The sequence below is a fragment of the Chenopodium album genome, chromosome 8 (assembly GCF_948465745.1).
Source record: "Chenopodium album chromosome 8, dcCheAlbu1.1, whole genome shotgun sequence".
Classification (NCBI taxonomy): Eukaryota; Viridiplantae; Streptophyta; class Magnoliopsida; order Caryophyllales; family Amaranthaceae; genus Chenopodium; species Chenopodium album.
This window is the reverse complement of record NC_137841.1, coordinates 62,445,210-62,456,043: the sequence shown is the minus strand read 5'-3', so window position 1 is coordinate 62,456,043 and position 10,834 is coordinate 62,445,210. Positions and strand designations below refer to the sequence as shown.

Here is a 10,834-nt window from a genome sequence, read left to right as displayed (position 1 = left end):
ACAGTCTTACTATTGTGCTCTCTTTAGGTGAAATAAGGCGTCTTTACTTGAACCTATATGTTATGATCTAGTCTGGTAATGAATATTTACCATATGACACGTATATAATAACAAAAGAGATCTTGTTAGATTCATATTAATGTGTATTTTTCAAGTATCTAATTTTTACTTAATACAGAACTAATTCGATTGAAAATATTTGACGACTAAGCAATAACTAGTTCTGATATGATTTTTCCGTCATAACAAACGGAACATACAAAGGATGGAGAGATGATTGAAAGACAGGCAATTGGTGAATGCAACAAAAAATTTTATACGTTCCAAGCTCTTAAATTTGAGTACCAAATACCAGCTTTTCATGCGCTTTCATGCATATAAACCCCTTTTGTTTGTTATCAACTTCCTATCTCCTTTTTGTTGTTTGTTTTAAGCCTCAACGTCATTTATTTCAATTATTAAAATATTTCTATGAATTTCAAATGTCACTCAATTCTTGTTTAGCATGTTAAAATAATTTATGCTATATTACATTTTAGTTTTTCTAACCTCCTACACTCTCAAACTTTTATGTTTTTTTTGTTATTCTTTAAGTTAAGCTAGTATGTCAACCAAGATGGAGAATTTTTCCACAGATATTGTCAATACAGGAGTTGAGAATGAAGGTCCTTATGCAGGCTCCCTTAATTTTTCAGTTAGGGTTCGACGAGGTTTACCCAACTTTCTTAACTCGGTGAATCTTAAATATGTGAAGCTTGGATACCAGTATTTGATTAGCCATGGTTTGTACATTGTAACCGCGCCACTTCTAGCCTTAATCGTTGGTGCCCATCTAGGAAAGCTCATATGGGATGACTATGACCTTGATTACGATTTTTCTAGTGCCATTTTGTTATTAGGTCTCATATACTTGGTTGATTTTTTCCTTCTTCCTAGACCAACCTACTTGATTGATTTTGCTTGTTATTCACCACCAAAGGAGCTTAAGGTGAATAATATTGTTGTATTACTCATATTATATTGCAAATTCTTGTATATATGCTATTATAATCTTTGAAAATCATGTACTAATCATGAATAAAATTGTAACTATTATGACAGGTTTCAAAGAAGGAGTTCATTGACTTGGCTAGAAAATCAGGCAACTTTGATGAAAAAACATTAGTTTTTCAAGAAAAAGCCCTAAAATATTCTGGCATTGGAGATGAAACATGTATGCCTAAGGCAATATTTCAGCCTGGATTCAAGAGATCTCTCAAGCAATCTAGAGAAGAAGCAGCCACGGTTATTTTCGGAGCTATAGATGATCTCTTAGCAGCTACAAAAATCAACCCAAAAGACATTACTATACTCATTGTTAATTGTACTACACTTAACACTACACCATCTCTTTCTGCTATGGTAATTAACCATTACAAGCTTAAGCACAATGTTCAAAGCTTTAATCTTGGCGGTATGGGTTGTGCTGCTGGAGCTGTTGCCATCGACATGGCTCAAGACCTCTTGAATGTTTATCCAGGCTCATACGCACTTGTTGTTAGCACGGAGATCATTAGCCATTCATGGTATACAGGAAAGGAACTAGATATGGTGATCCCAAATTGCTTCCTTAGGATGGGAGGTGCTGCTATGCTGCTCTCAAATCGCCGCCTTGATCGTTGGAGGGCCAAGTATGAGTTAAAACAGGTACATATTTCTATATATGTATATCCATCATCATCTTATTCTAAATATCACAAAGGTTCAATGTATATGCTTTGAAACAACATGGTCTCATACATGTATATATTGTATAATTTACTTATTATATTGTTTTCAACCTTAATTTAAGTAAGGATATGAAAAATCCGTACTAAAATGTATGTTTTTCTATCTTTTTTCAAAATCTGATCCCTGTTAAGAAAAAGGCATAGTCCAATTTACGATCATAAACCATTAGGGATGTAGATAATACTTTTAAACATTCTAAAAATAATGTACGTGCAGTGTGACCATAAATTTTCATACTATGAATAACTAACGTAACGTTCAAGTAACATATTTTCATAGAACATTCATGATTCATTATACCTAACAATTAATTATCTTATTGTCCAAGAACCAATCAATATGAATCAACATTAACAATTTGTTCCTTCTCTGATTCATATTTTGTTCTTCTATTTTCTTATGCACTTGGTAGGTTGTTCGCACTAATAAGGGCATGGACAATAGGAGCTTCAAGAGCATATACTTGAAAGAAGACGCCGAAGGGCAGCTAGGCATCTCAGTAAGCAAAGATGTGTTAGAAGTTGGTGGAAATGCAGTCAAGGCTAACATCACCACCCTAGGGCCACTAGTCCTACCATTCACCGAACAATTTCAATTTTTCACCACTTTGTTACGTAACAAAACCTCATCTAGGCCTTACATACCGAACTTCAAGCAAGCATTCGATCATTTTTGCATCATTGCAACAAGCAAGAAAGTGCTCGATGAATTCGAGAAGAACTTAGAGCTCACAACGGAGTACATGGAACCATCAAGGAAAACATTAGAGAGATTTGGTAATACTTCTAGTAGTAGTGTTTGGTATGAGTTAGCTTATTTGGAAGCTAATAAAAAGATGAAAAGAGGTGATAGGGTTTGGCAAATAAGTTTTGGATCTGGTATTAAGTGCAATAGTCTTGTGTGGAGGGCTCTTAGGAACATTGAAAGGCCTAACAAAAGTCCATGGTTTGATCAAGAAGACTCCATTTAAAAAGTTTTATTGCAAAGATAGAATAAAATGGAGAATATATACAAATGGTGTGATGAAAATTTGCAATATTTTTAAGAATTCAATTATAAATTTTCATTTTTTCAAGTGTAATAAATTTGGAAATATAACATAATTATTGTATTATTAGTACCTAAAGTTATTCATTTTTATCCATATAATAGTAAATATGAAACATAAGAGTTTTATCTAATTTTCTTTGTTCTTTACCAGTTGGAGTTTTATCCATATACTAGAAAATATGAAACACGCGTCAACCAACTTTAAAAACAAATAATACTTACTCCATTCTATCAAGTGTCTGTATTCGTAATGCAGTGTAAATATTTGCCAAGCCCCTACTTGAATGAATGTCTGAACTTGGAGAGGCTTTCTGCAGCTCTAGAAGGGTCGCGTAGAACCAATATGTTTTGTCACCTGATATATATAAGAAGGTATGTGCAATGCTATTAGGCAAAAGATTTTACATGCCATTGTTTATAGTCCAAACTTGCAATAAAATAAAGTACAAGATCACCAACTCAATCAATCATTCTATCAACATATGGGATAACATGATGCAAACAAGTGAACATAAAAACTCACAAATGCGGGTCGTAGGTCAATAGCGGGTCAATAATAGGCGGGCCTACAAAATATCAAATAAAAAAAAATATTGGACAAAGCCATTATTAAGTATATATGAATATAAATTTATCTATGTAATTAATTATTTTTACATAATCTATTTTCTTTATCAATTAATTTGGAAAAATATTTTGGCCCTATATTGACCTTGTCCAATAAGAGCTCTGTCCATTAAGGGCTCTGTCCATTAAAAGCCCTTTAAGCTTGGCCTTGACCCTATTATCATTGGGCTACCCTACCCAATAACCACCTCTACTCACAAGATTTACTAAAGGTGGGAAACAAAACCAGCAGGAAGTTTTATCAACAGAGCAAACTAAAAAGGAGAGTAATATTAATAAGCTATGAGTGACTACAAGATTAACATCAGAATATACTAGTTTGTTATTAGAGATACCTCTGGAATAACACAAGCCTAATGAAGAAAATATGGTTGTTATTGAACTACCAAAACTCGAGAACAGATAAATGGCACATTCGTCACATTGAAAAACAAATCAATTTTTTTGAGTCTTTGTTGAAGCTGAACTGTGCCCAAACCAAACCATAGTTAGAATCTAAAAGACACGTTTTCAAGGTCCTGCAGATTTTCTATGTCAGGCACAGCATTTCATCAGGTCATCATCTATATGATTAAGTGATAAACCCAAATTCAAGGTGGTTGGTTCTTACATATAGTGTCCTTGGATGTTTCAACTGAATTGAGAGTAAAAGACATTATAACAGCCTTGGTCTTCCGATCATGATAGAAACAGTTGCAAAATAATCAATTATATAACACGGTAAATTAGAAACAATTGCAAAATAATTAAATTCCCTGTTTCTCATGGTTGAGAAACGAAATTTGTTTCTCATGGGGGCATTTTCGTGAATAAATCAACAACTTTTTCATTATTGTGGGCTCCACAATTGAATAAAGTTGTTGGTTTATTTACAAAAATGTCATGTGAGAAACTGGGGCATCCTCATAGCTGCTATATGGAGGATAGTATTTTCTGAAGGAACGTTAAAGAAGAGTAAAGTTAGAGCACCTTTAGTTGGTAACAATGAATATGCAGTGAACCTGGAAATACATAGTCTTCATATAAGCATCAGATGATTATACATTGATGGATTTCATAAAAATAAAAAATATCAAACTTCAAGCTGAGGAGGTACAGGATAAAAAGAGCAAATGAATAATTTCAGCAATAGAATTTAGACTTGAATAGTTACGAGAAAGCCAAAAATCTAGACGGTGAACACATGCCTTGAGTTAAAGTTCGGATCAGGTAACATATTTCTTCAGATCACCATCAGGAGTACTCGAATATATATCTTAAATTGAAAATGAAAAAAAGGCAAGCTTTTCCAATATATTACCTTAAAATGGTAGATGTGTTAGGCTTCTTAGCACCATAGCATGAGCCAACAGTTGCATTTGAAGGTCAGGTACCTGATATTACAATTTATCAGAACATTGCTCATATATTCTATAACTTTTCCAACAAACTATTAATATTATTTATTATAGCTCATCTTAGAAACATCTAAAAAGGTAAATTTGAAACTATAAAGTTACATAGAGAAGGTATGTACGGCGACTACAATGTTCATTAATTTCTACAATGACACAAATTTAAATCCGGTCTGAAGTTAAACTGCAGCGCGTTGTGAAAGATATGTAAATATATACAGCTAGTTGATTGATCAAGTTCTCCCTCCTGCCACTATTATTAAATTATTTGCAATATTTAGGAAAAGAATAACAAAAGAAACATTGTCATAAATTCATAATGTTCCTACATTTTTCTAGAACTTTAAACTAATCATCTGTTTGAGAGTGCAAAAATAAAAGTAGGCAGAAAGGTAATACAATGTACTAATGTTCCTAAACAATATACTCAGTATCTCTTAACCAATACATTGTCCAAGCTTGAAGAGAATGCATGTATGATGAAATTTCAAGATCACCCAAGTTTAGAGACTAATCAGCCAAAGAAAATGTCTTTTTAGAAAAATTAAAATAAAAAAATTTCATATATATAAAACTATTGATACATTGCAATACAATATTTTTATGACGTCTATGTTCTGTGCAAATTAAAATGCATAAACTAGGCTGAGTGAAGTTCATATAATAACCAGTTTATGATCTTTTGCTTGAGTGAAGTTCCATTTACTGTTAAAATTGTTGTATCAACAAGCTGCCAGAAGTGAGATATATGAAAGTGTAAGTTGATGTAAACGTAAAAAATGTATGCAAGACCATTATTTAAGCAAACTTACTTGAATGGGCAGAGCTAGGTTGAATCATACGGCCATTGGACAAAGGTAGCGAGTGTCTTTCATTCTCTGTTATTATACAGCCATTAGGATCACTTGCCAATTGTTGTTGTATCATATCACACTCTTTAATGTAAACTATAATGTGTGCAGGAAGGCCATTGTCACCAAAGGATTCCAATTTGGAGCAATATTTGATATCCATATAGCGCAGTTTGGGAAGAGTGGAACAACATATTGTTTTCAAATTTTGGAAACCCTCTATGGCTAATAAACGCAAAGAAGAGGGAAAGTCGGGATAGCTAAAGGACTCTAGTGTATCAACACAGCTGCCAACATTTGCAAGTGTAAGATCATATAGGGAAGTAAGAAGGTGCAATCCCCACTCTTTTATTGGTTTGTCTATCTTGGTTCCACTGATTGAAAGGTACATTAGGTTTGTGGGTAAATCTCCTTGTGGAAAGTTGTGTAGTTTTGGGCAATTATGAACTGATAAATGTGTAACTGAGGTCGAATTGCTAACCAATGATTCAAGCCTTGGGCAATCGCCAACATCAAGATAAGTGAGGTTGGGAAGGGTGCTGCAATTGGATATGGTTTTCAAATTTTGGAAACTCTTGATTTGTAATTCAAACAAGGAAGAGGGGAGAGAAAGATGTGGGCACGAAATACACTCTTGAGAATCTACGGAGGTGCCTACATTTTCAAGCCTAAGAAATTTAAGTGAATGAAGGAGGTGCAATTCCCACTTTGTTACCGCCTGTTTCAAATTGGCTTCTTTAATTTCAAGGGATAAACCACCTTCTACTAAGCTATGGAGTTTAGGACATTTTTCGATCCTTAAATCATCGAGGGAGGTGAAATTGAGCAATTCACCAGCAAGCCTTTCCATATTCTTCAATTCATTGATTTTCAGCCTTTTAAGAGAAGGTAGATTGCCTTGCAATGATGGACAATCATACATATAAAGGGTTTCAAGGATGGAAAATGCCTTGCAGTCAACTGGTAGGTGCACCCACTTCTCCCAGGATTTCATATGAGAAAATTCTAGAGTCTTCAGAGATGGGAAAGGAGGAGTTGAGCAATTCCCATAAAATTCAAGACCTACCTCCTTAATACCATCCATATATTCAACCACCAGACTCTTCAACGAGCGTAGTTCCCCCAATGGAGGCAAGCATACACATTTCTGACAGTTTTTCAACTTCAATTGCACCATGTTAATGAAAGAGGGATCTCCCAACCAACTTGGAAATTTCAAGCCCATGTACCCATCCAATTCACACTCTTTGATGGAAGTATGAGGCCGTAACATCTCAACCACATCTCTCCTAGTCTTGTCATCAACCTCATCGGTACAAGTTTCCCATTTCAAATTCAACCCATCTAGATTCTCTTTTTTACACAATTGGGCTTCCTCTGCATCACCAACCTCTGTCACATTTTCTAGCCCGGAAATGGTAAATAATCTTCCATGGAGCTGATTCAACTTCCCCAACTCCCTTACCCTGGACCCACCTCCAGCTGCCAACACAAATGTCTTCATATTCATGGATAAGGTCATGCATGATGTAAAATCCTTGAAAAAATGTCTTTTTTTCAAATAATGACCTTGATACCAGATCATTGAAGTAATTTTGGCCTATATCCTCCATTCTTCTACCCTTATTGTTTGGTAGGAAGCCCTGAGCCATCCACAACTGGGTGATCTCCATTTCTTCGAACTCGTAATCTTTCGGAAGTACAGAACAATAAGCAAAGACTCGCTTCAAATAAGATGGAAGATAATGATAACTCACCCTCAGAACCGGTAAAACATTGCATTCCTCATATTCTTCACACCAAACATTGCTCTCTAATATCTCTCGACCGTTTACTCTTCTCTGTAGTACATTTAATGAGACCTCCTAGGGTTTTTGCAGCCAATGGCAGTCCTTTGCACTTTCGTACAATGTCATCCTTGATCTCAAAATCATCTACATTTGCATGTTGTTGAAATAGACGCCAACAATCATCACCTGACAAACCTTCTAAACGGATGATAGTGCTGTGATTTTTAGTCATCTTCTTCGCAGTCCTATCACTTCTTGACGTGACTATAACTCTGCTTCCCCTTGCTGCACCAAGAAAAGGTGTCCTAAGTTGATCCCAATCTTCATAACTCTCGCTCCAAACATCATCAAGAACAATTAAGAATTTTTGGCCTTTCAGCTTTTGCTGCAATTTTTCTTGTGCTTGATTCAGGTTGCTACAATCAAAATTTCCAAGGGTAGCCGAGTTAATAACATCTTTTGTTACGCGTTTGACATCAAACACATCTGAAACGCACACCCATGCCTTGACAGCAAAGTGAGCCTTCACCTGCTCATCATTGTAGACATACTGAGCAAGAGTCGTCTTCCCAATGCCCCCCATACCAACAATAGGGATCACGACATAATTCTCATAACTTGGTTTATTTTCTAGCAATTGACAGATGATATCTTTTTTTCTACCATCCCTCCCGTAAACATGAGGTTCTTTTATCAAAGACGAGGTCTCTGGCATCTTTCTTTGCTGCTCCTCTACTGCATATGTTGGTAAACATATGTTGGATAGGAGACTCAAAGTCGGAGCTCGGGATTTAATCTTGTTCAAGGTGTTATTAATCTCATCAATCCTAGATGAAAATTCTGGAACTGAGTATCCAATTTGCCGGGTAGCACTACATCCACATGCCAAAATGCCAACCTGATTGATTAAAGTTTATAAGTTAATATGATACAAATGATGCGTTTAAATAATGCTATAATTCAATAGCTAATTTATTCAACAGAAAAGCAAATAAACTACTATTAAAATTAAACTTGTATGACAAAAATGATAAATAACCTTCCTCGGTGCATAAACAAATTATTTACTCTCTCCATGATTTTTCAATTTTTTCAATTTTTTTTTTTTTTTATTTTAGTAGGCAAACCAGAAACTATATTTCATCTGTTTTTTTAGTTACTGGTACATTATTCTCCTAAAACAAAAGTTAGTTGATCAATTTCTTTTTTAACTAATAAATTCTCTGTATCTCTTTCTTATCATATGAGTTTTTTTTCATCTCTCTACCTCTCTCTACTCCAAAAATTGCTAAAGAGTTCATGAAAACTAAAGTAAAGCCCTGTTCTGATGCGATTATTTTCAGTCAATCAGCTGAGCTCTAATAAGTTCAGTTCAAGTTCAGCTCTAATAAGTTCAGTTCATTTCAGCTCCTAATTTTCTTCTCTTATAAAATATTCAGTTCAATTCAGTTTAGCTCTAAACATTTCGGTTTACTTCTAAAAAGTTCAGCTCAGTTCAATCAATGAGAACAGGTCCTACAGCAACTAAAAAACAGAAAAAGTATATAAAAAGTTTACAAAAATTCACTTTATATCTCAACCTGGGGCGATTTACTTTAAACAACCCCATGATTTCCATCTAAGTATTATTATCTAATAATCTTAACTTTGATATGAGTTTGCCTCCAATAGGCCAATTGACCGGTAACAAAGGGCAAATTTTTTGTTTAATAAAGTTAAGTGTCAGCATCTCCCAAATTTAAAAATTAATTAATTAAAATTAAAAAGAAAATTACCCAAAACCCATCCCAGCCACCCCCCTCCTCCATCCCCCACCGTAGCCCAACCGCTAACCCCACTCGAAACCGGCCGGCTAACCCCTCCGAACCTACTTTTTCCTGCACACCCCAATCATTTCTATAGTCAAATTGTATCGACTAAAGTGTCACACGTTATTTATGCATATCTAGCACTACTATATCAATCCTACTCGAATTGTATCGACTAAAGTGTAACACGTTATAAAACATAGAGAATATGGTGGATGGAGCATAAACTACCTCCGTTTCATACTATTTGTAATACTTTAACCTACAATGTGAGCGAAAAATGTCTTATAGAGTTATAGTATATACTTTCTCCATTCTTTTTTACTTGACATGTTTCTTTTATCACGCTTGTCAATGCAAAACTTTAACGGTCAATAACTTTAATTCTCTATAATTAAAAATTATAAAAGTTATATATTACGATAGTACTTATTAAGATGAATTCAAAATGATCCAACATGAACATGTTTTTCCTTACATATTATTCACAAAACACAGTCAAAAGAGAGGTGGTGAATAGTGTAAAAGTCAAAACGGATCAAGTAAAAAAGAACAGAGGAAGTACTTTAGAAAATGGTCTAGAATAATAATAGAGAGAAATATTAGTACAAACCATATTATGGAAGGAAGTTGGAAGAAATCTACGAACATTCTTCTTGAAACGATGAACATGAAAATGATCATTACTATCTTGAGTCATTTTAAAGGCTTCAAAGGCAAAGTCATCCAAAAGATCCTCCAAATCAAAACCCAAATCTTGAAGATCCTCCAACCATAATCTGATCGTTTTTCCGTTTTGTTCATAACATTGCTTTTGTTCAGCATCAATCAATACTGCTTCAATCATCTCCAGTTCATTCTTCCATTCTTCGATTTTTATTTTATTTTTAGAATTCTTTCCTTTGTTAATCAGCTTAGTGAACTGCTTTACTCCTTCGGACACTAGTTTATCTAACACTTCTTTGAACATTGCTGAAACTATTATCTCTACTACTGCCATACTTGCTTTTTTTAAAAAAAAAAAAAAAAAAAAAAAAAAAGTTAAGAACTGCAGAAAAATTGTAGATGAGAGTTGGAAATACAGAGAACGAGTGATTATGAATGAAATGAAAAGTGGAAAGAAGTGGAGAACTGAATTATTACTACTGCCCCATTTTGAAGTGAAATGTTAAATGTGGGTACTCACATCTTCACAAGGGTCGATTATTCATTTTTCGATACTCCTTCCGTGTTTTAACGAGAGCTACACTATTATTGTCACATACTTTTAAGCAATTTAATTAATTTAAATAAAATAAGTGGCAAGTGGGGTATTAGGAGTATTAAAATATTGTAAAAAAAATACTAAAGTCAATAATTTATTAACGGGTATTGAATGTGAGAAGAAATAAATGATTAAAAATAAATAAATAAAAAATAATAGTTGGTTCGAGTGTAAACCATAAAAGGAGAAAGATTTAATATATACTTCGTAGCTTTTTGCCCAAGGGAAATGTAACACTTATTAAAACACGGTCATATTTGATAAGTGTAACACTTATTAA

The 10,834-nt window shown here is 34.1% G+C and overlaps 1 protein-coding gene and 1 pseudogene across 2 annotated transcripts; one reads left to right on the top strand and one right to left on the bottom strand.

Annotated features, from left to right (window-relative positions):
* The first annotated feature begins 604 nt into the window (after positions 1 to 604).
* LOC145556219 (3-ketoacyl-CoA synthase 10-like) lies at positions 605 to 3,164 on the top strand. Its single transcript, XM_081617872.1, has 3 exons — positions 605 to 988; positions 1,102 to 1,686; positions 2,183 to 3,164. The coding sequence occupies exons 1-3, from the start codon at positions 605 to 607 to the stop codon at positions 2,738 to 2,740; spliced, it is 1,527 nt and encodes a 508-aa protein (XP_081473998.1). The 3' UTR covers positions 2,741 to 3,164.
* Positions 1,136 to 10,292, bottom strand: LOC145641946 (putative disease resistance RPP13-like protein 1; annotated as a pseudogene). The gene is made up of 6 exons (XR_014115597.1): positions 9,904 to 10,292; positions 5,654 to 8,380; positions 4,748 to 4,820; positions 4,417 to 4,448; positions 3,043 to 3,175; positions 1,136 to 1,650 (listed from the first exon to the last, which is right to left on the bottom strand). The product of XR_014115597.1 is annotated as a putative disease resistance RPP13-like protein 1 (transcript).
* Between the last annotated feature and the right edge of the window lie 542 nt (positions 10,293 to 10,834).

What these genes read in the sequence shown, in the direction of transcription:
- LOC145556219 (XM_081617872.1), top strand. Translation starts at nt 605, where the DNA reads ATGTCAACCAAGATGGAGAATTTTTCCACAGATATTGTCAATACAGGA. An exon ending in CACCACCAAAGGAGCTTAAG is followed by an intron (nt 989 to 1,101) that starts GTGAATAATATT and finishes CTATTATGACAG; the next exon opens with GTTTCAAAGAAGGAGTTCAT. An exon ending in CCAAGTATGAGTTAAAACAG is followed by an intron (nt 1,687 to 2,182) that starts GTACATATTTCT and finishes TGCACTTGGTAG; the next exon opens with GTTGTTCGCACTAATAAGGG.